Here is a 27,089-nt window from a genome sequence, read left to right on the forward strand (position 1 = left end):
TTCTCACTGAACTTTGGGCAGGCACTGCTCAGCCCACAGCAAATTGGAAAAAAATAGACATTTAAAGGTTTTCCAGTTATACTTGTGTGCATCTTGCCAGACCAATATAGTGGCTGTTCACCCCCCATCCTTTTACCTTCAACACAGGAGCGTGCAGCTGCTCCCTTCTCCTCTTTCCCAGAATAAGGCAAGATTGCACTGAAGTGCAAGGTAAAAGCCAGCAAACACTGAGCCACTGGTCCAGAATTCCCATGTTTACTCTCCCCTGGACCAGAAGGAAGGGGAATTGCACCTACTCTGACCCCACCTCTACTTCAAACCCCTCCTGATTTCCATGCCATCTCAGCAATCTGGATATTTCAAAGGTTTATGGAGGGGTTCTCCTCCCTCCCCCCCAACTTCTCTTTGAAGTTTTTCCTGCTTTTCCCTTTTTGTACCTCATCTCCCATCCAGTTTCTGCACCCTAACAACCTCCCAGCAGAGATGTGGGCTGCTGCTGAGAAAGCAAGTTGGGGCATGGTGGATCACCAAGGCTCCCCCATTCCCAAAGAGCACTTACACACGCCTGCCATCCCATCCTAGCAGCTCTGTGCTGTTTGCAACCCCGTGCAAACTGGAGCACACGCAAAAGCAGGAGCGCAGGAGGTGGGAACTCGGCACCTCAGCGCTGCAGACCCTGCCCAGGCTTTAGTTCCTCCCTCCTGCCTGGGCCCACTGAGCCCTGCAGGCTGTGCACATAATGAGGCCACCCTTAAATGAGGATTCAACCACAAGAGCAGGAAAAGGTTTCCTCCACTGACAGCTGCAGTTCGAGGTACTCCCTCCTCCCCTACCCCCCCCCAAATTAACATCTTCTTGTAGAAAACACAGTTAAAAAAAAACCAAAAAGGACAAACCCTGGGGAAACTAAAGAGTTCTCACGGTGAATTTTATTTTGTAAGCAACAATATAAACATGTGAATAAAACAGGCATCATTTGCAGGGCTGGCCTTTGATCCAGAGTACCCTGGATCTAGCAAGCCTTCCCGAGCAGACGAGGGCAAGCCTTTACCTGCAACTCCAGAGGCTGGCCAGGATGCAGTCCACCAAGACCTTTGTCATGGAAAGACCAATGCTTGAGTATTTGCTATTACCAAGCGTATGTGCAATCTTGGAATGTACCTCCCACCTCCCCCACCCCAGGATAAAAAAAAAATAAAAATCATACAGCTGCAAACCAGTAAAAAAAATTGCTTCCAGCTTATTGAGACTGAAATGGCCTGTTGGACTATAAACTGAAATATCATTCTGGAGATAACCAACTGGTCGTGACACAAAGTACTGTATTTACAACTCAAAAATATAACTGTTATAGACTTTAATTTATAGCAAATTTAATACATTAGTGTTTACAAAATAAATTCTGGACTCAACTGAAACAGCGTGCTGTTTAGCAAGTTCTTCTTCCTTCCTCTCAAATTAACTGAAGAGACCAGCAAGCTTAAGAGCTTCTTCTGTGACCCACACACAACTTTTGATGGTGTCAGATGTTGGAGAAAACCAAATGTTTCCTGCATCTCTAAAGGTTTGCTGCTTGGTACCTTCTATGGCTCAAGCTGTACAGTTCAAACCTTAAACTGTCCTTTAACAAGTTCCATACACCTCTCAGGAAAACTACTCAGGTACTAACCAGGGCACTGGTTAATGTTACAAACTGAAGAAACATCCGTGCTACTAACTCACACGACAGGAAAGAGGAAATATAACTACACATTCAATCTCTTATGTCTAAACAGCAAAGCTGCGAACTCCATTGCTTAAAGTAAGATACTTCAGTAAGTGAAACAGTACCATACAGTTCAAGAAACATTTTTTTTAAAAAAAACCAAACATTTTAATAGTATAAAAAGTTGTTTTACTGGTGTTTCTACTATAAAGCTTTGTTCCACAAATCAAGTGATAAAATAATTAGATATGTTTACAGTGATAAGAGACTGCAGTGTAGACATTTCAGCTCACATTTTGCTGAGCGTTTCAGTACAACACAGACTGACTGGTTTGTTAAAACACACCTAGGACACAGAGCAAACTGCAGACATGAAGTGCACACCTGAATAGGGAAGTTTACCCTCTGACATGGTTAACTCACTTTCTTCAGCTCTCCCTTTCCCCTCCAGAACACATCGTAAGCACAAACTGTGTTCGGAAATGGAGGCATATAACTGTCCTGACTGCAGAGCAGCACAGAGGAAAGATGGATGCACACAAACACACCATGGTAAATTCCAAAGTTATATGCCAACTACTCCTCCTTAGAGAAAATGACATCTTCAAAAGTGAACATGTACAAAAAATAAAAACTGTCAAATAAATAAAGAATACAGATGTTAATTAATCACATACATAAGGAAACGTATTGGCATACTGTATGCAGTATACAGTATATTCATAGAATCATGTGGGCTGGACAGCACTTAGTAAAGAGTTATGTGCTGAAGAAAACTCCTTTCTCTCCTCCAAAAAATATTATGGTTTCTGGATATCAAGTGCAACCTTTTACACCGATGCATAAATCCTGCATCGTCTCTCATCTTTGCTGCCACACTTGGGATGCCTTTTTTTTTTTTTTTTTTTTAAGATCCACAGAGAAGTCCAAGAAGTTATAATGGTCAGAATGACAATTTTTGCAGCTCTGTCCATACTACTTGGTCTCTCGAGTTTCCTACCAAATGAAATTTAGTAATTGTATGGTACATCAATCCCCAGTTTTTTTCCCGAGGAAATGGGAGCCAATCATACGGACTCTTCCATCCTCTAACTGGCATTTCCCACACTCCTGAGCTGTGTGTAGGAATTATGCTGTGAGTGTGTTACACAAAGGCTGCTGGAACCATTGGAAGTGATGTAGCGATAGTTAAGTGTCAAGTACATCTGCTATGATACAGAATCAGGGTCTAGGTCTATCAAATGCTATATCCACATAACATTTTAAACCATGAAAATATTGTATGCATTTTCCTTTTTCTACAAATATTGTTGCAAACTTGCTGTTAATTGTGTCACGAGGTTTGCATTCCTAATTCTCCAATGATTTTTAATTCAAATGTTTAACAACCATATCTACGCTAGGTACACTGAAAGTAGACATTGAAATTTCAAGTAAAATGAACTGTAGCCACATCTACTGGACTCAATACACGTCCCGACATCTAGATTTACTTTGATAAGTTATACAAATACATAATACATTCTTAAATAATGAAGACGCACAATATTAATTTGTGAATCTTCCCACGTTATAAAACCACTTTTACAGGAATGTTTATCCACCTGTATTACTGTTTTAATTGCAGTGTCTCTTGCTTTCCTGTTTCCACAGATTACTGTACCAGTTCTTAGGCTTTGGCTATTGAAATCTCTTATTTGAATGAGGCAACACTGGTTATTAAGGCTGGTTTTTTTTCTCTCGTGAAGTTTCATTCTTTACTATGACACTGTTTTCCAGAGCAGAATGACTATCTTGTGTCTTCAGGTTCTGTTTTTATGACCTTCCTTTCAATGTTGTTAAAAGCTGAATGAGGAAAATCCTTTAATATACCAAGGCCTTCTGCATTGAGAAAAGAAAGAAAGAAAGATGTTAAAACACTGTTTGGAAACAAATATATTTTGTTCTTAAATCAACAAAAAGGTCCAAGAACCACCACAAATACCAACAGTTGAAGCAATAAATTCTGCCTCCTCCTCCTGGTCTTTAACCCAGCTGGGTTAGAACCACCTCAGTTACACTGCAGTGATGACAGAGGAAGCATCACAGATTCACTTCAACCCCTCTGGCAGCAGGGGCTAATGGAGATCCACGCTGCACTTGCATTTTGAGAGAGAACAGGTAAAATCCCCAACTAGAGATTTCACTAAGTGAATTAGCACTGGGATTGGGACAATCTGCAAAAGAGGTGAGCCAAGATTGCAGTATCCCAAAGTGAAAAAGACAAGATTCTGCCTGGTTTTCAAAACAACTACTTTTGCATCTTGTCTTTCCAATAACCTCCTTCCCACTGCATCTCTCAAGCTCAGGTGGGATTTTATTATTGCTCCTCAAGTTGCAAGAGTCTCAAGAACTCCTGGCTTTATCTCAGTGCACTGAGTCTTACACTGAAATCACCCACAGAGATTTCACAAAGGTTTTTTGCTCTCTTCTGTCAATCTTAGAGTGGGTTTCTCCCAATGCCAGAGGTAAACGACAAGACTGGCAGTGAGCAGAGGTCAGTGAACGAGAAACCCAGGTGCAAAAGACTTACTGCATGACATGCAGTTCACAGCAGAGAACCAGTGCTAGGTCCTTATAAATCAGAATAAAGACATCTTCTTTATAAAAAGCCTGATTCTATCATACAGAATGAAGCCATGCAATAATCATGTTGCTGTCACTGTGATGCAGTTTAAGTATTTAATAGCAGTTATTTGGGTCAATGCCAAGGACAGACACATGCCAGGACTTGATTATCTGATTCCAGCTACTGCATCCCCTAAACTTTTCCCAAATAATATTCAATCTGACTCTAGATTAGCAAGTAATAATCCTCTTGGGAGTTTTCTCCAAAGCCTTGATGGCATGGTTACACACAATGCATGCCAGCCTGCCTTCCTGGCTGCTTCACTCAGAGGCATCACAGAAAACAAGGAATGGTGGGTGATTTCTCAGGGGCAGCACTAACCCGAGGACTGGGACTTTGCCTCACCACTGGGGTAAAGCCGGATCAAGTCACTGCACAGAGATTTCCCAACGTGCTGCTCTCCATCGAGTGAAATGTGCTGCATCTGTCTGCTTGGCAGGTTGGACATCCGGAGGTTCAGCGGTCTTTCACCTGCAAGTTGTTCACAGTGAAACATTGATGCATTAAAAGAAAATCAGTACGAAAAAACAGATAGAGACTTAAACACATGTTAATTCTATCAGCAGAAATGCATCCTAGATTCCAGCTGCTCAGGGAAGTTTTCTAGCAAAACAGGGCTTATGTAAATATATTGCTCAGCAGACTACTTGACAGGCACTACTAGGAAGGGACACTCAGCCAGACAAAAAAAAAATAAAATTAAAAAACCCTTTATTCTGCTCAATAATCCTCTTGAGATTTCTTCCAAAAAATTTCTTCTCCCACTGCACAATCCCTCTGAGATCCAAAAAATTTCCAATTTCCCTGCACAATGGATAAATGGCATAGAGAAGCTTGCTGGGCCCAAGGAAAGCTGGATCCACATACCTATTCTTCATGATTACTTCTGTACCTTATTGCTTGACCAATTCAAACAAATGAAAATTTGGTTTTTAACACTTACTTGTATTGATTCCCTTAGCTGTCCCTCTACTGCTTCTTTTCAACCCCCTTAGAAAAACTAGCATTTAGAAAACAGACACAAGAACTTCGGGTTGTACTTCTTGTTTGCAACATTTTGTCTCAATTCACAACAGTAAAAAAAGTGATCTAAACAGAAATGCTCAAGCAAAACAAACACTCCTAAAATTAATTCAAGACAAGGAATAGCCAGTTGGTAAATCAAAGAGAACCACAGAACTGTAAGCTTTTTGAAGAATAACAAGCCACTAAGAACATCATTAGAACATGCTTAGTGCTAAGTAATTTACATAGCCAGCCCCTCAGGTTTTGTTCCTAGACTGCACAAACAGGTAAACAAAATAGGGTACCAACTATATTACCTCCTTTATTTTCAATTTTTCAAAGCAAGAACACAAATGAAATGCAACACTGCTCTGTTTTCAAAACTGAGGATAAAGATAGAGCAAAGTCCTGCTCTCAACAACAGCAGTGCACCCAACCTCCTGCCCTCCCCACATTATCCCTGGGGAAAGCAGTTTGCCCAGATGCACAACAGGAACAGAACAGAACCTGAGCGTGCATCTGATTGCATTATTTACACTGTAAGCACTTCAGGGCAGAGAGAGATCTTGTCTTGTCCATTCAGTGCTCAGGGTTCTGTATGAGATAAACACCACCACTGACAGAGGTTGCATAACATCAAATGTCTCTGCTGGCAGCAGCGTGTGCCTGGGAGCTATGGGAGCTACCATACCTTGTCCATCAGCATTATCTAATGACATGCCATTGGGGCTGTGCTCTTCCGAGTTCTGCCTGTAACACCCTGTGGAAAGACGTCTCTCTAACGCTGCCTGGTTGCAGAGAAACTCCATCTGTTTTGCCATCACCTTTTCCGACTGCGATTGAAACAAAAAAAGATTTCTCTCAATATACATACATAGAGCAAGTCAAAACACAGGGGGAAAAACAGGATCAGATGAAAAGACTAACAGCCTAGATAGTGGTTTTTGTTGACTCATATGTACAGATGTGTGTTTTACGGTTTCTTCAAAACTATGAAGCAAACAAAATATTTTTGCACCCATAGAGATTTTCATAATGTACATCTGAGTCACTCACGAATACTTAAAATGCAAGCTGTTGTAGTTTATCTACCCAGAAATGCAACATTAAATTCTGTTCTTCAAAAACACAAAAAAATCACTTCCTGCACTTCAGGACTGCAGGTTACGTGAAGAGAACCTCAGGAAAAGCAAAAAAGAATGTCTTAATTATCCAGTTAGCTCTGTTCAAATATATGCCTTCACAAAGTATTCCAGAAAGTATTCCAAAAGCAATGGCAACATCTGCTAAAAACTTATGCCAAGATTTCACCAGACATCTTGGAATCTTTATTTTAGGAAACAGCGCTACACAAGCTTAAAAATCTGCCATTCTGAAAGTGTAGGATGACAGTATGTTTGTGGGGGATAAAGGTGTGAAATGTCTGTCTAGAAGAAGAACAAGACCTATACACCTCTAGAGAGTGGAGCTAAACAATCCAGTGCAACGTGGGAGGAAATGGCGTCTGAATGTTTGTCATTGACTTTAATGCCAAGAGAATTCTAACTTTCACTATAATCTTGTTCTTGAGAGAATGTAAATAAGCATCTTGCAAAAATAAGAAGAACATCACAAGTCAAGAAAGTTGATTTAGAAGAGCCACAATGAACATAAGAACAGAAAGTACAGGAACTTAACACGTATAATTGATAGGAAAAATTGATTTCTCTTTCAGGTAATGCTGTAATTGTGTCAACTGCTGCAGAGGTCTATTCATTGCAGAGCATTTCACTTCTCATGGGAGATGCTGAAAGCCCTGACTTCCCACAAAAGGCTGCTTGCTCAGCATAGTTCAATAATTTGAACATGTACAATGACAGCCTAACAGACCAGCAAAACCTGGGTTTCTCCAGCACCATAGTGACCCTGACAGCAGGGCAATGGCATGGCCAGTATTTACATACTCTGGCTCAGAGCTCATCAGGGTCTGCAGAAGAACACTGATAGCTCCAGCCCTGTCTTGGGAGGAAGGTAAAAAGAGAAACTATTTTCAACAGTTTACTTACAAGTGTGGTTTAACTTTGTCACTCCTGTTACCGACTTTCGAACTACACAGTAATTTTTAAAAAGAAGAAAACATTTCTCACTCATGCCATCTTTGTTGTTTGCTTGGGAGAAAACCAGAATTTTAAACTTCAATTATGCTTCTGATCACCACAAAAAAACCTGCACAGTTGCAGACACATTTAAGCTTGAATTAAATCTGTAGTCCATTGTTATGTGGCAGTGACCAACAAAAACTTTAAAGCATATACAAAACAACCTCATGTAATTATTCTGTGACATCAGAACACGTGCTGTAACTGCATTTGATGTATCCCAGATTTGTATGACCGAGCACTACTTTGCAATAGAAGAAGGTAAATGATAGGGTAACACATCCATTCTCAGTAAACAGGAAGGTAACTCCTAAATGTAATCTTACGTGCAAATTTGGTGATTACATTTGCCCAAATCAGCTATACAAAACAAAATTGTTGCAACTTAGCATGAAATCCCTCCTTGGCAAGTACTGGCAGTAGGAGATGGGTATTTTGCCTCGAGACTGGAATTCACTACAGGAAAGACAAAGAAAAAATTGGCAACCTGTCTTCATTTATACAAAGTTTTCTGTCTGCTCAAGAACACTGCACTTCCACCAGGCTAGGTGCTGTTTAGGAAGCCAATTTATCCTCTCAGATCCAGAGGTTTGCTTATTTCCTAAACACGCTGGCCTTTCTTCTTGTAAGACATGTCAGCAGAGAGGACTCCAAGATCGCCTACTCTATTCCTCTCGACTCAGAAACTTGAGCTTTCCATTTATAGCGGGTAACGCAAGTAACACAGCACAGACTGTACCAATACTACCCTACTTGCTCCCAACAGGCAACCACAGATTTTCAAGCCTACTATGTTCCATCTTACCTCCTTGGAACTAAAAAGGGCAAAGCTGTAGTACTGTGACAGAACAGTTTCGGGAGGTAAACCCAAATTAAGAGTGATGCAATCACAGCTAAGCTAGGTAGCCTTTTAAAACTGATGGGAATTAATTTAGTCATCAAAACAACACCATCAAAACCAATGTACAAAGACACAGCCTGTATCATTCACAATGTAGTGTAGTTGGTTTACCTGGGAATTAAGAGCTGTTGGGTCTTCACTCTTTCCTTTAGCCAAAGCAAGTGGCATTTTGTCTTGCTGATAGAGCGTCTGGACTGTGTCCTGGAAATCAGGATAACCATCCTATTGAGCATAAAAAGAAACCAAACCAAGAGGAATATATTACTGTCTTTTCTTTAACTTCTCTGTACACTTAGAAGAAAAAAAAAAACAACCAAAAATCACGTTCCTGAACTTCTGTGAAAATCCTGGACTGCAATTTACATGTTTGTGCTATCCACTTAAATTAAGTTTGTGCATAAAACACACACAGCCCCTTGACAGCAACTGCTATATACCTAATATGGCACAGAAAATCTCATCTCTTTCAAGTTTCAGGTGAATCCAGACTACCCTTGTTACTCACAATGAACTAGTTTACATTCAGCCTTGACAGGCAGATTTAGGCCTATGGTTTCTGTCTCTTTTCAGGAATCAAGTTTATATGTAGGCAAGGATATATACTAACCTTGTGAAACTGAGAAAAGCCTCCTGAAATTCCACATATTTCACACAGAACCTACACTTGTATCACAGAATGAAATATCACCATTTCAGAAGTACAGAGGAAAATTTACAGACTATGAGAAAGCATGATTCAATAATTCTTCCATTCTGAAATTCTTATGACATGCAAATCTCTTCTGCAGCTTGCATATGTACCAATAAAGCAAATAAAGCTCCTGTGAAAGCCTGCCAGACTCCATTAAAATAATCATTGAAGCAAAGGTTCAAAATAAGGGGTGAGGGGTTTATCTATCTTGATATTATAAAAGGAAAGCTCATGTGCACTAGAGGAACATCTAGAAATGTTTACAAAAGCACAGTATAGGTAGCTCTGTTAAAATGTGAGAGGAAGCCAGAGATCTTAAGACAGACCCACACCTGAGAACAATGGCATCTGTCACTGAGGTTCTACAGACCTTGGTCTCAAAAACACACTTAGCTATATCTGCCCTGTAGATCCCAAAGACACATACACGTCAATAATTACATTTTCAACAATAGATGGACAAAAGGGTTACAGCCCAAGGAAAATAGAAGCGATCTTTCAGAAACAACACAGGGGAATGACTACGAGGTTCCCTCCACTGGCAGGCTGCCCACTGACCGGCAGAGCAGGGGTCTGACCCAAGGCAGATGGCCAGGACCTCAGTGCAATGTAATGCCATTAAACCTATTCTTTATGCTCAGGGAAACACCTTAAAATCTGTCAGAATGCTGCATATGGCTTTTAAACACCCAACACACTCCTTCACAGAACAAATAAACACAAAAGCTATGCAAAATTTCATAGCCAGGTTAACTGCCACAAAGCCTCAAGCCTAAGCTAGGAACAAAGGCTTTGCACATTTCCATGAGCACTGACCACTTCTATAGTCAAGACCTGAATCTGTTTGGGAGACGAGAATGATTGTGTGTAGGAAGATGAGAAGCTGAACAAACAAAACCCTATCACTCAGGATCCTACTTTTGCAACACAACAGGTAACACAGTTCTTCACAACACATTTGTGATCACTTGCCTGTACCAAACCAGGCTGTTTCCCAAAGGTGGCTCTGGCTGCCTGCTGCTGTGTCAGCCCCCCCATCAGCCAGGCAGGTAACTCCTGGAGGATGACACCTTCTGGATCACCTTCCCAGAGCCCTTCCCACTGCTGCCTGTCCCCGATGCCCCGTGGGATGAGGAGCACGCTGGACCAAGCACCAACCTGCTCTGCCCCATGGTGGCCTGGAGGTCCTCCTGCATGCACTGCAGCATTTTTGTTTTGCCATGCTGCTGCTTAGTTGTTTTCCAAGCGGTTTTGTGCAGCAGATGTTCCCAGTCCCACATGTGCTTTTTCGCTCCCTCTAATGACATTTTTCCTATGAAAACAGTACCTTCTACTGCTTTTGCTGTTTTTGTGAAAAAAAACAACAAATCCCACACTTTGGTTTTCTTTTCAGCCTTCTCAGAAATAGTGGAGGTGGGGCTTTTCTCTGCTCTTCTTCCACCCATACTGGCACCAAGGGAAGATGCTTCCTTGCAGCCTCCGCTCAGGTCTCCCTGCCTGTGCCCCTGACTCCCACTGAGCTTCGGGAAATGAGTTTTTGAAAGCTCTTCCCACCCTTCTTGTTCAGATGAATGGGGAGACACAGACACACAAAATAATTTCTTCAGACGACAGACAGCAAGAATATTTTTAAAAACTCTCCTTTTTTCCTCTCTTGGCTGTTCATGCAGACTCTGAAGGGGAACTTTGTCAACCCCAACAGTGATGAGGAGCCTCTTCCTCCACTTCTGCCTGATGTACCAGTGACTTGCTTTGCTTTCTAAGCTGGTGCAACAACAGCTCACTGCTTTGAGTGGTGCCGGCACTGAGTCACAGAAGATGACAAAATAAGGGGTGCCCCGCCACACAACACCTAAGCAGGACTGATCCTTGCTCTGCAGGAGGATGTGTCATTTCCACCCCTATTCGCCTGTCCTACTCTTTGTCCAGAGCGAATTTAGGAACTACAACCCCTTTTTTATAGTCTGCCCCCAAATACCAATCCACTCCCCTCCTTTTTTTGCTCCCTCCACACCTTTAGTCTGTCATTTGCCTGGAATTTTTTTTCCCTTCTCCTCTTTACACTTCACTCCCACAGCTCACCCACCCACTCAATGAATAAGAGGGGGAGAGCTCACAGGGGAAGAGAAAGGCTTTTACAGGTAATTTGATGTAATTCATGGCACATTGTTTCTTTGTAATGCTTGTGCGAGTTTCATATTCATGAAAAGGATAAATTTACAATGTGGCTGCAGATTGACAGTGCTGCAGCTTGCACACACAGCTCTGCTGGCTCTGCTCAAGGATGACCTTCAGAGCCTCTCTGGAGGCTTTTTTAAGTGTTATTATATTTCAGGAAATTAACTCATCTTTTTTTTAAGTAATCTTTTACACTATGCAAACAGGCTGTGAAGTCTTTCCAAATTGAAGCCCTAGTAATTTTAGGCCACGCTTCACAGAGACATTAATGACTAACAGTTAAAGGAATGGTGAATCAAAATACAGAGTTCAGCCTTAAAACAGAAAGGCAAAATGACTCTTCTCAAAAAAAAAAAAAAAAAAAAAAAAAAGGAAAAAGAAAACCAGAAAAGAGCTAGTTATTACAACAAAAAATATACTCCATGCTCAGGTCCTTTCTGTATTTTCATGACACTGAGCAAACAGATCCACTATGAAGCATTACAACTCCAAAAACAGTGTAAGGAATTTTTACCCAGAACAGAAGGAAAAATCTGCATTTGCTACCATTTTCCTTTTTACTTTCACCTTTCCAAAAAAAACTCAAACCAAAACATAACAAAAAAAAAAATCCCTGAACATATTACTAAAAAAAGGCCTTTTTACTTTTTTTTTAAAAAATGCAAGTACCAGAAACTCAAAACAGCAGTGATCTACTATGTCATACTGCATCTTTTTTACATTTCATTGAAGTAAAGCCCAAAATTTACAGCATACCTCAAATCTAAAATGCACTGAAATAATGCTTTACTCCTCCTTAGAACACTCCCAAAGTTGTGAGGAAAAAAGATACTTCTACTAATAACAATATGGGTAATTTCAAAATTAATAATGCTACGCTATCAGACTGAAGATTTAATTCAATTTAATTTTCAATTTCTTGTTTCGGAAAAATGACTTATTTCTGAAATAGTCATTTGTACAATTAGGACATGAAATTGTCACAAGCATTTTGAAATATAACTGGTAATTTTAGATAAAACAAGAACCAAGTAAATATCCTTTTTCAGAATTATTGAACTATAAAGGGTATAAAAGAATCAGGCCTTCCAGCCTCTTAAGATTTCACCATGCAGAAAATAGGAGAATACACATTCCCTAAGGCTGTCCAGATTTCCTGCTCTCCAGAAAACCTTGAGTTTCAGCTTGTATTTTTCAGGGTTTTATTTTATGCTTTCTTTCAATGAAGATCCTGTAAAAAACAGCACCTCCCTTGCAGTGTGTCATTTTAGACACTTGCTCATCATCAATTATTAGTGAATGAAGGAAAAACTTTGTAATGCTGAAATCCAAGTCATTGAAATACAACTTCAAGCAGAGGAGTGGCAGCTCCCCATCAGCTCTTACGAATTAGGGCTGGACTGAACAAAACACTCAAGCATCCATCCTGCAACATGGTGGTCAAGGCTGATAAAGGTGAAGCTGGATAAAATACTTTAATGCAGCTTCTCCCTGCTCTTTTATGTGGATCAAAGAATAAGCAGAGGTCAAAAGCAAATCCTGACACACATAAATGACATTGCTGACTTATCAAAGGTACCAGTGAATCCTCATTGCACGTGTGTATTTTGCACTACATAAACTCAAATCAACAACTGTATATGGACTGATGGAACTTCATAAATAAGATGAACTCTTCTACAGCTGTTCAAAACTGCCTTTTGAAAACTAACTGCTCTCACCAGGGTTTGCCTCACAGGAAAAGCCTTTGTACAGGTGAAAGCATTGCAGTACAGAAAAAAAATGAAAGCTTACCACATACAGTGCATCCTTTATCACATAATGCATTGCATATGAGAAACACATTTCAGAATGCATTGCAATCTTCCTCTACAGTTAGAGAATACATCACCTATCTGTGTCACATACAAATCTAGCTCAAATTCTAACACACATTTAACCTACACCTTTTTGAGTAGATAATACAATAAAAAACACCCACAATGCTAAGGATAAATTAGATACCCACGTAACAGTGAAACAGTAATTTGTTTAAAATACAAATTATAAAGAAAGATCTGCTATTCTTATGAGGTATATATATATATGTATATATATATGTATATATATATGTATATATATGTACATTTTACTTCTAGAAGGCCTCAAATTTACCTTCTAGCAGTGGTAACTACAGAAAAAGGTAAACTACATACATGCTGCTCCTGCACTCTTAACAAGAAATTCCCAGCATCTCCCTAAGCAACATCTTGTGCAAGTGTATACATGAGCCATGTATACATGCATTTGACACAAAACTCATTACAAAAAGCTGTAATTTAGTATCTACAGGCACAACCTTTTGTGTTGAGATACACAGCTTTTATTTCAATATGATCTGTGTCCTAATTTATGGCTCAGTCAGAGATGGTTAATATTCTGCCACCAGTCCTTATCCAGAACTCTCTATGTTGGTACATGATCAACAGCTGACTCTAGTGAATTAGGCAAACCTCACCTCATGCTGACTGAAAAGCAGCAGGCCTTATGGGGAGACATCTCCTACAGTGCTTGAGCTTATTCCACCACAGGAAGTCAGTCAGTCCCATTCCTCCCCTCCTACTCACTCTGAGTGCAAAACACTGAGAGCATCTTTACCATTAAACAAATCCTACTCTTTACCCCTGCTCCTAGAGGTTTCTCCATCAAGCACTTACATTTGCAGAGACACTGGTGATGTTTTCCCACCCTCTCTCTCTCTCATACTCATCAACTGTCTATCAAATGTTTTTCTGACAAATTTCTTTAAGACAGATCCCTTCAAAACAAAACTGAATTTCAGCACACACAGGTCAAAATACAGAAGTCACATTACTGTACCTCTATCTTGATTCTCTTTGGTGACAGCTCATCCCTTTCTCCACATTTAGATCTACAAGAGAAGACATATACATGATCAGTGAACAGCACATTAACCCTGATCACCAATAATAATGAAAAGGAGTCAAGGAAAAAGAAACAGATCAGGGAAGAGCAAGCGAGATGCACAAAAAAAGCCTCCAAGTTCACTTTGACATGACAGCAAAAGACATTCAAGTATAGAGGAACACAAGTATTTTGTGTTGTTTTCAGAAGCACCAAAACATTCAGGGATTCTTCCTTCCTTCCACTCATGGATTCTTCCTTCCAAGAGGAAGGAAAGCACAGAGAATTACAGAAATGCCCTTGGCACTGCTTATCCAGGATGGTTGTGTATTTATATGAATCTCTATGGAAGAAAGGGGAGCAAGAGAAAACTTTCTAGAAGGGTAGCGAAATGTATTTTGAAAGGATATTACATTACAATCAAGGGAATCAGCATTTAAAAATCTAAGGAAAGTAACAAGATATTCAATCATACTTACTAATTCTAAGGTTTTAATTATATTTAAAAGCTGTTAAGCCGTTGTCACCATTTCATAACAACAGTTCATTTGACAGAACAGTAACAACTGAAATTAGGATCCAGCTTCAGTTCCTTTAAAGGAAGCTTGTAAGCCACTCCCCGTGACCTTATCTTTTTGGCTGACAAGCCAAATCTGTGTATGGGAAAAAGGAAATCGATGCATTGAGCATCTCTGGCTACTCTGCCAATTTACATTAACCTCAAAACACACTAATGCCTCAAATGCTTGAAATACCAGCCTCTCAGATGCCTCTTAATACGCACTATCCTCAAAATATTTGGAGAACTAGAGAGCAGATAAAAAGGTAATTCAAGACAGCTGAATCTTACCAATTTATAAGCTTCAGGACTCAAAGACTGCCTTTCCCTCCTTTCCTCAGAAGACAGTGTCTCTAGTGCTTCAGAAGAAACGCTATCAGCTTGCTTAGTTCCCCAAAAGCAAAGACCCTCTGAGCTAATGAAAGCCTTACTTGGTGGTCCTGTAGGTGTACTTGTAGGTGACCTCCCGAGAGATCTGCCGGGCCAGTGCGAAGAGCTCATCCCTCCTGGTCAGCAAGGCATTGTCTTTCACACACAGCTGGGCAGCTGCTTCATTAACTGTGAGCTGCAAGTCAAACACACAGACACTCAGGAATTTGCACACTTTTACCAACCGTGCTTGTAAAAATACCTCTTCTGAAATAATAAAGAATTTTGATTGCAAGTAAAATTACCTATAGTTGTACACTAAAGCCTGGAGGGTTTCTTCAGTTTACTTACTAAACCAGGTGACCTCTTTGGGAAGAGGAAAGATATGAATGTAGTTGGTTCATAAAGTAAAACATTATTGTAAGACTGTCTCAATGTGCACTGCTTTTGCTTCATCCCAGCACTAATTAAATCTCAGTATAAAACAGTAGCTCTGAACGTTCACAGTGTTTGGCTCCCAAAGCCTGGCTTACAGGGAATACTATTTTTATAAATGCAATATGCCCAGGACTTGGGGGAAAAAAAAAAAAAAACAACCACCCTGACAGTGTGGGTACAGATGGCTTTCCCTTGTGAATGCAGAATAAATTCTGTAGAAGGTGATGGTTTAAGAAACGATTAAACTTTTTTTAGCTATGTTTCTCACCCTCGTGTTTGTGAAGACTATCTTCAGACATGAATCAAATGTAACTTGTTTCAAGGATGTTTTCCTGAGCCTGCCAGGACACATTTCTAGTGCCTCTGCTGTTGGCAAAAGATTCATAAAGAAGTGAAGGGGGGAGGAAAAGCCTGAAATTGAGGCTCAAAATGGTTTTGCAATGCTCTTCAGAAGCCTATAGGAAGTTGTGATACTGTCATGAATCGTATCAGCTTAAAAATACTGCTGTCCTAGAAGCCTGTGGTCAGCAGTACGGACATAACATTATTAATGCCATGAGACACAAATCAAGATGCTGGACAGGCTATTCCAAGCTCCTTCCACAGCAAGCAGGGCTTGAAAAGGCTTTCTTACTTTTTCCTGAGCTGAAGAGCAGCCAGAACGTGTAATGAGGCATAACAGCAAAAGGCCAACAGAATACTACAGGTGTTTTCACCAAGTGATCACAGCTCTTTCTACCATTTTACTTTTAGAAATTAAGCTGCTTTGAACAGGCGTGGCTTCTGGCAAAGGAGCACAGCTGCTCTGGAGCTACTGTCAACAGTATCACCTGTACCTGTCCCAGGCTGGTGAATACTGCGGAGCAGCTTGGTTTGCACAGCACAGTCGGCACATCCACGATGGATGGAGACGTGCCATCCCCGACCCTGCACCGGGCAGCAGCGGGAGCAGCCGCGCAGGCAGCACAGCACACGTGTGACCTCAGACACCAAACCCGCTGCTCCCGCAGACCAGCAGCTCTGCACTGGCAGGGTGTCCCTTGGGAGATGGAAAGAACTCCCCTCCTCACCCTGCTGTCTGCCACACTGCAGGGTCACCAGGGAATGAAACCAGCAGCTCCCCTGGATCGCTGCACGCTCCATCCCTGAAGGATGGAAGCTATCACAGGACATGAACAACACACAGCCACGCTGTCCTTCGCCATGGGGCTTGGTGGCATCCAAACTATCAAAAATTTCTTTTGCCCAACACAACACCCATTCTTCAGGAAGACTGAGAAAACAAAAAACGTGTATTAAGAAGAGCTGAGATTCTTCTCTCAGAGGCCTGTGCAGTATTTCTAGTAAAACCTCACACAGAACTGCTGCTCCTAATATTTCAGAAGCAATTTTTCCTGTGTTTAGCCTAAAAGCCTCTGATCTCAGTAGGGCACTTCCTATGGCACCTAAATGTCAATCAGAGCACAAACTTGTTTTTAACAGGTGAACTAGATACGTTGCCTGATCCTTTAGTCTCTGTACAGACAAAAACTCCAAATCTCACAGAGATCAGATGTACAAGGGCAGGAACAGGTTACCATGTTTGTACAATAAAAGGTACTAAAAAACCAAACTGTTTTGTTTGTTTTTTATACTTCGACAAGAGCAGCTGTTCCACAATGTCTATCTTTCCAGAAAAAAGCACAATGGGGAAAAAGATACAAAATATAAGATTAGTACAACACCGATTAAAATAATTACCATCCAAAGCAGACATTAATTTCTCTAACACTGATAGCTATTACTTTGCCAAGGATGAATAATACAGCTAATGCTTACAAAATAATTTGAGATATTTTTTATCCCTCCAAGTGTTGAAAGGTTGCAAAGAGCTGAAATGACTGAAAATGCTTTGGGTAGTTGTAGGCAAATGCTGTTTATCCTAATATGTGAGAAAAGCCAAATGTTTATTTGCTTGTTTTTCCTGGTTTCTCTTTCAGGTCACATTCAGACTTACTGAATTGAAGTGCATCATGGCTTTCTGCCTTTTCAGGAGGCATAATACTGCAGATACAAAGCATTGCATGCCTAAAAATAAAGAATCTCTTTGCTGGAAGCCTTAAGGATATGGAGCAGCACAGAACCATACAGGAGAGGGATGGGTATATCTCCATCTGATGGGGTTCACAGACTCCTCCACTAGAAACCACATAATTAAATACCAAGCCATACTGTTTTGGTGAGTCAGCAAAAGAAAAGGAAGAAACCAAGCTAGACAAAATTCATTGCTTGTTTTTCTAATTCCACTGAACTAGATTTTTTTTTTTGCCTTTTATAGGTACTGAGACAAAGACTGAAATATGAAAATGCAAATTACAAGCTTGACTCAATTTTGCAGGGATCACCGAGTTCAGGGGCATGCCTTGTACTCATCCCTCCTCCAGTCCAACTTTAAACATTAAGTGCTCTCTCTGTTTGAAAAGCTGTGTATACTGAAACAATGGGATGGATTAAGGACAGCATGTTTTATTAGTTTTGGAACACCTTCGGAAGATTTTATGTCAGATTAATGCTTTATGCAAATACTCCTACCAGGAACACACACTTCCAAACCAGCCCAGTGTCTGCAGCTCTCACAGGCCTCTAATGGCTGCTCCAGCCTTCTGAGACACTTCAGTGCTCATTTTGAAACAAAATGTTCTCACTAATTCACCACTAATAATTCTACCATGTTTGATCTTAATTTGCATCCAACTCCCCTCTGCTTGAGCAGCCAGAGATAGTTTAATCTTTACATTACAAAGCTAACCATTACTTAAGCTTCCTAAATTCATAGCAAAGTTTATTCAGCTGCTCCTTACCAGCTGCAAGGAGAAACCTTGAACTGTGAGGCAGAATGACAGCTCTGGAATGTATTAACACGTGCAGAAAAACAGTCTCTGGACCTGCAGAATCTTACCTCCCTGGTTGTTTAAGGTCCTTCTTTCTCAGCAGCAAATTCCTTAAGCCATCAGAACCAAAACTGAGGCTGAGTTTATGAAAGGCAAACTCTGGTTTAGCAGATTCTAAACAAAAAAAAATTGGTCTCATTGCTGCTATTTATTTTCTGCCTTAAACAGACAACGAAGACAAAACCATTCAAGGCAAAACTTAGTGAAATCCAGCCTCTTTTAGCCAACAGTAAACTAATTATGAGCAAATTCTTCTTGCTTGCATGTGTGCAGTTCCCATCAAGTTCAGCGAGGCCCCACATGCGTAAGTGAGGCATAAGTCAACCACAGACTCCTTTGATCTTGTGCCCTTAATCACAAGAGCGATAGAAATATTTCCTAAAGCCAAACCATGCTCTCATTCCATTTTTAAACGTGGTTTTACAATGATGTAGTAAAGATCTGTAGTGCAATACTAAAAAAAATGAACAAGGCAGAGCAGCTGTCCTTTCTTCCAGTTCCTTGCTATCCCGCTCCTTCAATTCCTACCCCAGGGTTCATCCCCCCAGTTTTGCAGAGCCACTCCTGAGCCTACACAAAAGGTGCCCCTGGAGCCCACCTTCCAGTACACTGCTGGATGCCAGAAAATTATCCTGCAAGTAGTCTGCCCAGATTTCAGAGCATTTTCTGCAGTCGCTACCCCCCAGAGAGGCTGTGAAAGCACACAGCCACACGTTGTTGTACACCTTGACTGCCTCCATCCCCAGGTGAGGAGAACCCTCTTTCTCGGAATCCTGAATCTGCAGCCATGTATACAGGGCATCTACACAATTAATCCTTTCAAATCCTGCCTCCATCTCATACACAACTTGTTCTTTTACAAGGGAGACTTCCACAAGGTCAGGGGAGTAAGATGAGATCTCATCTTGTACAGTGGATGAATTCATAGATTCTAAGTGTTTGACATAAAGCCACAGAGCACGTAAGTGTAGGCTGCACAACTAGAACTGTGTGGTAGGAATGTGGCTGACTACTGTGGAAGTGTCTCCCCAGTCTGCAGTAAAAGCCCTTGTCAAGTCACTGCCGGTGATGTGCAGTCGCCTTATAAATGTAAATATGTAAACAAAAATGTAAAGAAATACGCCTTGTTTCCTTCTGCCCTTCTACTCAGAAACATAAAGAGAACTCAGTCTTATGCTATGGATCACACACCTACAAAACTTCTTCTTGAAGCGAAAAAAGGCTAAAGCCAGTACAGTTTTTTTGGCACTCCTGTAACATAAACACTGCCTTTGCTTTTGGGAGCTAAGCCTTACATGCCAAATTTTAAATCCAACTGAAATTTTGCAATCACTGTTAACTGTGAAAATGCTGATGCAGCATTCGTATCAACAGTGTTTTGGCAGAGCTCTGAATTAATGTTTGTTCTCCTCTTGTACAGTACTTTGGCACTAGGAAACGACTCCCCACACAGACACACCTATTGCGTTACAACACATGCAGTGTGAGCCTCAGGAATGCCACAAGAGGAGCAAGGGAGGCCCACAGGAACTTTCAAAGACAAGAGGGAAGAGACGCTACTCAGGGATGAAAAGACAAACATTCAGATTACAACCACCCATCAATGCTGGAGACATCCTTTCCTTTCCTCCTCACGCAGTCCGCACCTCACTTGACAGGCTTAAGGTCACTATGCCCAAAATAAGCCCACAGGTCGTGTAATTGAGCTTCATCCCAATTCAAACAAACAAACAAACAAAAAAAATCCATGCCACGGGGTGTAGGGACCTTGCTCACAGAATCCTTTTCATCTCAAGTGCACAAGCAACAGAGAGGAGTCTTGAGGTGAGGGAAGACAGCAGAGGGTAGTAATCACATCAGACACAAGGAATTTTAGCTACTGATCTTCCAAACAAGCCTACTCTCAAAGCTGCGAGGAAATACCATGACAGACCATCTTTAAGAATGTACCAAATCCTTAGAATCCCCATGGCCATGCTCAGGGTGATGCTGGTTGGTATTTTGGTGCCAAACTCTCTAAACCTTCTCTCTGACAGGCCACACCAGCGAGCGAGCAGTGCGGTGACACCAAATCACCATGTGAGCACACACACACCCCCACCCACAAAAGGAGACCTGTGCTGCACCTGAGATTTCCATGTCAGGCCAGGACTGCCTACAGCACTCAACGCACAACTTTCAGGCACACAGCTCTCATCACTCAGCAAGAAGTACCCATGCAAGAAGTGTACCCTGTAAACACATCATGTCAAAGGTGTAGGAATAGGGGAGGAAGCCCAGCTCCACTCAAGCTGTTTTACCTCGTGGAGGGTGAGATGCTTGCCATCCTTTCTTTTCGAGTCAAATCTGCCATATATTGCACTGTACTTCCTGATCTCCTCCTCTTTGTGAGGGTCATCGTCACTCATCTCAAAGATGTGACCAATCATCTTTGCCAGTTTCTTATTTGTTTTCAGTAACTCCTTGACTTCATTGGAGTCACTTTTGGGCAGGGAGGGAACCATACGTTCTACACATTCAGCAACCGACAGAGCAGCAGCGGCATCCAGGGTCTCGCTGTTTTCCTTTGGTGAGGCTGGAGAGCCAAGGTCCGCCGGGGAAAGGCTGTGCTCGCTCTCTGTGGTGTGGTGTCCTTGCCAGAGTCTGGGCTCACTGCTGCTCTGCAGTGATAAGCTCCCCACATCAGATTTGCTCGTGCCCACGCTCTGCACGCATGTCGTGGCAGCACATTTCGGAATCTTCAGGTGAGGCTCTCTGGTGCTGCTGTTCCTCTCGTAACTGCTGCAGGATATCCCCAGCCACGCAGGAGACCCTTCTGGCAGCTTATATATCGGAATGCTGCTGACTGGTAAGGAGGTGAGAGGCTGGTTAAAAAGGCCAGGGTTTGTGACCCAGTCCCTCAAAGCCTTCTGCAGCCGTCGGACATGAAGTGGCTTGCTAGCCATGCCTACGAGAGCCATTATCTCCAAAAACTCCTCTTCACCGGCTTCACAGAGCTGCTGGACATCGTCACCACCCTGCTGAATGAAGGCATCAAAGTAGAATAAGAGATTTGCTTTTTGTAGTATTCGATACAGCTGCAGTTCTCCAAGGGTTCTGGGCAGAGCTGACGCCATCACGGACGACAGAACCTGCAAACAGTAAGAACAGAGAGAAGATGAGCACCGAAGCGCCGACACCCAGACGTACTGTCCCGCCACCCAGCTTTCCACAAGGCTGTCAACTCAGAGGACGGCATTTCTTTCTCTCATTACAAGAACACCCACAGAAATGAATAAGGGGCAAAAGCTTTATTTTTTGACTTGTTAACTTAATGGAAACATTTTTGAAAGAAACCAAATCAGCAGATAGTTGTGATGCACCTACAAAAGACATGATTCAAACACGAAGCCAGCTTGTTTTCAACATTCCTACTTCATGTTTGTTCCCAAGAATGTCAGCCGATATCGCTCACAGATTCTACTAGATTCTCTTTTATATCTTAAGATCAAAATGATCACAAAACACATTCTGAAGAATTACAGAATACTCGATTCCCTGAAGAAAAAAAATCTCATCAGTTTCATTTCTTCTTAATTGTCGCATCATTTTCCCCCCTTAGAAAGTGTGAAGGACTGTAAAAGGAAAACAAAGAAGAAAAGTGCTTCACAGAACCCCAGAGGATTAATGAAGTTGGGTCACTAAAAGTGTTTAAGAACCAAGTATGTCTTCGGTTTTACCTGTTCCACATAAAAAGGATCTAATGCCTCTGCTGATCTTAATTATGGCAGCAAGAGCTGCAGACAAAGCTAAACCACTGATGGACTCCAACACATATAGTTTAAAAACCTTACTTTGAATTCACCTGCCCGTTTCATTTGCTAACAAGGCAGCCTGTCATTGACACTTGAGACATTAAATACCACTCAGCAATACAGCCATCGTGCTTAAAGGCTCCCAACACACAGATCTCTGTGGTGTTCAGCCCTTACAGCGGCAGGAAAAAACACGTGCACAAGTTTCAACTTCATAAACCCCTTATCCAGTTATAGCACAACTAATAAACTCCTCAGAGAATTCTAGGATCTCACACACACACACCTCTTCACTCTATGGTGGCTTTCACAGAAACAAGCAGATAATTTCCAGTATTACACTAAACCACCAATCAATAAGGTCTAAAGCATGTAATTTATAGTTGGTTGAGAAAGTAACAGAACTAAAACACTGAGCAGGTCTGCTAACATTGCTCTGGCTCTGCTACCACACTGGACTTGAAAAAACACTTGAAAAAACCTAAAAAACAACACCTACAGAAAGATTTGCACACACTGGGGAAAAAGTATTTTAATACTGTGCAACTCCCCTTCCTCCAAAACTGCAATGCAAGCAAATATGTTTGCTATGGGGCATTGGGAGATTGGTTATCAAAAGTAAAAGTCAGACAGAAATTATTTTTATAGTATGTGCTTTTGCATATTGTAAAACATGAAAAACATTGTAAAAAATGGTTTGGGTATTTTTGTGGTTCTTTTGCAATATAAGCTTTTCTTCAGCAAGTCAAACATATAGATAAAACAAGCAGAGCTCAACTTCTATTCAGGAGGCATCTGGAAGACCAGGCTTTTGCTGCAAAATTCTGATTTAACTCTACTAGAGGAAAATAAAATCAGGAGGCCAACAGAAACGTCCCAGAAATGTATGTGGCAGCAACAGGATACCGACAGTCAGTCTCTTCAAGAAGAGAGATGAAGCCCAGGGGAAAAAAAAAAAAAAAGACTCAAAACATTCAAAACCCCCAAACCACCAGCTGAACGTACCATTCCTGGTATGTGTGCCAGTATGTGTAAAGCAGAAGGGCAGTAATAGCAGTTTAGATTCAAACAGCTACCTCAAGGAGCTGCTGGTGAGCTTAAGAGCTAATAAACTACACACTTTGGAACTCAGGGTGAAACTGTAAATATTTAAGAGCTACATTATTTCAGAAACACAGTTCGGCTTGCAGAAAGAATAGTTAACTGCAGGATATCAACCAAGTACTGTCAACACTCAAGGATACAAGAAACCAAAAAAAAAAAAAAAAAGAAGAAAATCACTTAAAGGTAACCCTTTACAGGGCACAGAATTCACTATTTTAAAAAGTGTCATTATTTCACTGAATTTCTTAGAAAAATCCTCCCATTCTTAACAAAATTGGTTGAGATAACCAAAATTAACAGCTTATGGTTTAGTAGCATTCCAGTAAACTACTCCTACCCTCCCATTTCAAATGATGCTGACTTTTCACCATCAATGCCACAAATTAACTTATATAACTTTAAAAAAAGGCCCATTTCCTCTGAAGGTTATTCATCTTAGCACAAAATCTACATAAATCTACATAAATGGACTTTGTGCAGAGAACTAAATTGAATCTTGGGAGGACGGTGGCAGTGAAATTACACACAGCCCAAGAGCTCCAGGCAAGCCATGGAACTGAACTCATTTTTCCAGCCCACAGGCTGGAAGAGCAGCACCAGTCCACGAGCAGCCTTTACCTAGAGGCTTCTAATCAACAAATCTCCTCATGACAGATAAAAGTGGATTAATATGTACTATGGAGGCACCAGCAGAGAGTCCATGGTTCAGACAGCGTTGAGATTTGCATTTAAAGCGAGGCTGAAATCCCTTTGTTTCGTACTTTAAAGACCCATTCTGTTTTTCAAATTCAGTACAGTAACTCCTGAGAGGGCTGAGCAATTTTTCCACGTACGACCGCTACCGATTTCTGCAGAGAAGGTATTTTCGAACACTCCTCCTTTTAACCTCTTTTCTCCTTGCATTAAACAGAGTTCCTCCAGCACTCACCTCGAAGCCATCCCAAGTTATTTCTAAACTGTACCAAGGGGAAGGCTCCCTGCCCTTTCCGAGACGGCCTCTCCCAGCTACGCTGCTTCTCCAGACACGAGCGCTCCGGTCCCTGCTGCGGCCCCGCTCCCAGCCTACAAAGCCCGGCAAGCAGCTACGCTAGTCCACCTGCAGGAGTAAGACGAGGCTTAGGAAGAGGACAAGCAACAAGCAAGGACTGCTGAGAAAGCAGCACAGCACTGCCTGAGCCCGAGGAGACCGTGAACCCAAAGGACACCTGGCGCTGCCGCTGCTGGCTCTGCTCACCCGGCCGGCTACGCAAAGCCTTAGCACACCCACTCAAGTCTCAGCGCCCCACATCTTTCAGGTGACCTTTAAGCTGTATCTAAGAGACCTGAAATACTGCTTTCCACCACTGTTCTCGCTTCATAGTGCACTGGGGACTGTGCTTTTGGGGCAAAGGGTGAGCACGAGAAGAGGTTACACAATGAGAAGACACAGGGAGAGCTCACAGCCAGGACACTTGTGTCTGCTCACCAGGAAGAGCATCTTGGATAAGAGCCTGGGGCACCCTGTGTGATCCTCCTCTTGTGCAGCCTACTCGATAAGTCTTAGGCTGTCTAATCTGTGATCCCAAACCAACCTGGTTCAGGAGTAACAGCCTGGTCATGTCCTCTGACAAATCCTAAGAAGCCAGCCAGAACGATCTGCTGCCTCAGGAGTGAGCAGGTACATCTAACACAACTGCAAACCCTCTCTCCAGCAAGAGGCTGGAATGCAAAGCTGGCACGGGGAGGTCTGCAGGAATAAATGAACACAGCCACGGCACCTCAGCCGCTACTTCTCCCTCTTCTTTGCTCACTGTCCATACCAGCGAGAAGTGTCAGAACACAAAGGGAAGAGCAGCCATCTCTTATGTTTTCACATATAGAACAAAGAAGACAGAAAACTCCCCACAGCAGACAAAGCTGTTTAAAATAAACACGAGGCTGCATACGGTTATAGCCAAAGGAGAACCAGGAAATCACAAGTTAGATTTTCACTCAGCCTTTGCAACCCACAGCCATGCATTCTGATTTTCCACATTACCTCATTCACATCCACAGCCCATCACCCCACACGCCATGCCCTCCTCTCCAAACGCTGGCTGTCACCTTAACTCTGACCACAAACATAACTCCTGGGAAAAAGGAAAACAAAAACCACAGAGACACCGCAGAGCGCTCTTAAATATTTGTAAACAGCTAGCGCAGGAATCACAACCTACTCCTGCTCCCTCGAACAAGCCAGCGGGGCAGCGGCAGCCCCGCTCAGCATCTCCAAGCACGGGAAAACACCGGTTCCTTCCCCGCCGTGCCCGCTCCGAGCTCGGAGCCGCACACTTCCCGGAGGTGGCAGGAGGATGCGCGGCTGAAGTAGGCAGGTGGTGGATGTGGGTGAAGCACCGGGAGAAGGAAAACTCGGGAGCTGCGGGATGTGCGCATGGGACAAGGGTTTCCTGAGCAGCTTTCCTGCTTTTTAAGGCTGCACGGGAAGTAAAAGCAACCGAGCAACTCGAGCCGATTGTAGAGATTTTATTTCAGGTGAATTCTAATTGAGCTGTCACCAATTAAATTAGGAATACAAGGAGAAAGTGTGAAACATCACATCCCTGTATTTTAGGCAAAAGTGATTATTTCATAATGTATCTTGATCACTTTGGGCGTTTTGAAAAGTCTCAGAAGACAAACTGGGTTTGGGTTTGAGAGCTGGCTGCTTTGCATATTCATTACATTTCTGCAGCGTTTCCAAAGGACTTTTAGCAGGAGGAGAAAATTACACGTAGCTGCAGAAGAGAGACTTCGCAAATTAAATAGTCTTGTCTAGCTCTGAGATGTGCCAAAATACAGCCGATGAGTGAGCTCCGCGTTTACGTACAAACCCGTACCTCGCCTCAACTAATGAGAAACTTGAAACGCGCAAAAACACCCATCGCGTAAGGACGAGACGAGCGCACAAATACCTCCAGAGCAGGGTCCCGCACCGAGGGATGCGGCTCCCGGCAAGGAAACCCCCGCGGCGGGCACGGACGGGCAGCCGCACACCCCGCTCGAAGTTCGCGGCCGCCGAGCCCGGTGACAGGAACCTTCCCGGGGCGCCTTCTCCGTCGGGGCTGCCCCGCGCCCGCACAACCCCTCCCGTCCGCGCCGGGGAGAGGCGCGGTCCCGCGGCGCCCGGGGGGCGGCCGCTGCCCCGCCGCCCCTGCCCGGGACCCCGCCGGAGCGGCCGCCGCCGGGGCGCCGCCTCCGCCCGGCCCGGCCGCGCCGTCCCGCCCGCCGCCCCCGCCCCGCGGCGCACACGGCGGGGACGCTTCTGCACTTTCCTCCCACTCCCCCGTCCCCCCCGCGCCGGATTTCTCCGGGAATCACCCACGCACGACCCGCCCGCTCCTTCCGGCCGTGCCCCGCGGCGCCGGGGCCGCGCAGCCCGCGCCCCCCCGGCCGCCCCGCACGTACTCTGCAGTTGGCCGCCGCCGCCGGCTGCCCGGGGCTCCCCTCGGTGCCGTCCCGGGGCCGCAGACTCAGCCCCGCCGAAGTTCCTGCCCGCGCCCCCCCCCGCCCAGGCTCCTCCTTTCCCATCGACGGGGCGGGTGGGCGAGCCTGTCCCCGTCCCCGCCACCGCCTCGCCGCCGCCGCCGCCGCCACTGCCGGGGGGCCGCGCGGCCGCCCCGCCGCACCTCGCCTCGTCGCGGCCGCGCCTTCGCCGTGCGCGGGGGCCGAGCGGGCGGCAGGGAGGGA

At 43.2% G+C, this 27,089-nt stretch overlaps 1 protein-coding gene across 4 annotated transcripts; it reads right to left on the reverse strand.

Moving 5' to 3' along the window:
* Positions 1–907: 907 nt before the first annotated feature.
* NAB1 (NGFI-A binding protein 1) lies at positions 908–27,089 on the reverse strand. Of its 4 annotated transcripts, XM_038142949.1 has the most exons (9): positions 26,808–26,937; positions 24,313–24,480; positions 20,787–21,617; positions 15,181–15,314; positions 14,146–14,197; positions 8,529–8,639; positions 6,070–6,211; positions 4,695–4,844; positions 908–3,586 (listed from the first exon to the last, which is right to left on the reverse strand). In XM_038142949.1, the coding sequence occupies exons 3-9, from the start codon at positions 21,600–21,602 to the stop codon at positions 3,495–3,497; spliced, it is 1,497 nt and encodes a 498-aa protein (XP_037998877.1). In that variant the 5' UTR covers positions 21,603–21,617; positions 24,313–24,480; positions 26,808–26,937; the 3' UTR covers positions 908–3,494. The 4 variants fall into 4 exon arrangements, with proteins under 4 accessions (XP_037998877.1, XP_037998876.1, XP_037998875.1 ...); XM_038142948.1 differs by lacking the exon at positions 24,313–24,480 and having other exon boundaries at positions 4,719–4,844; positions 26,808–27,089; XM_038142947.1 differs by lacking the exon at positions 24,313–24,480 and having other exon boundaries at positions 26,808–27,089.

This window comes from Motacilla alba, chromosome 7 (assembly GCF_015832195.1).
Source record: "Motacilla alba alba isolate MOTALB_02 chromosome 7, Motacilla_alba_V1.0_pri, whole genome shotgun sequence".
Classification (NCBI taxonomy): Eukaryota; Metazoa; Chordata; class Aves; order Passeriformes; family Motacillidae; genus Motacilla; species Motacilla alba.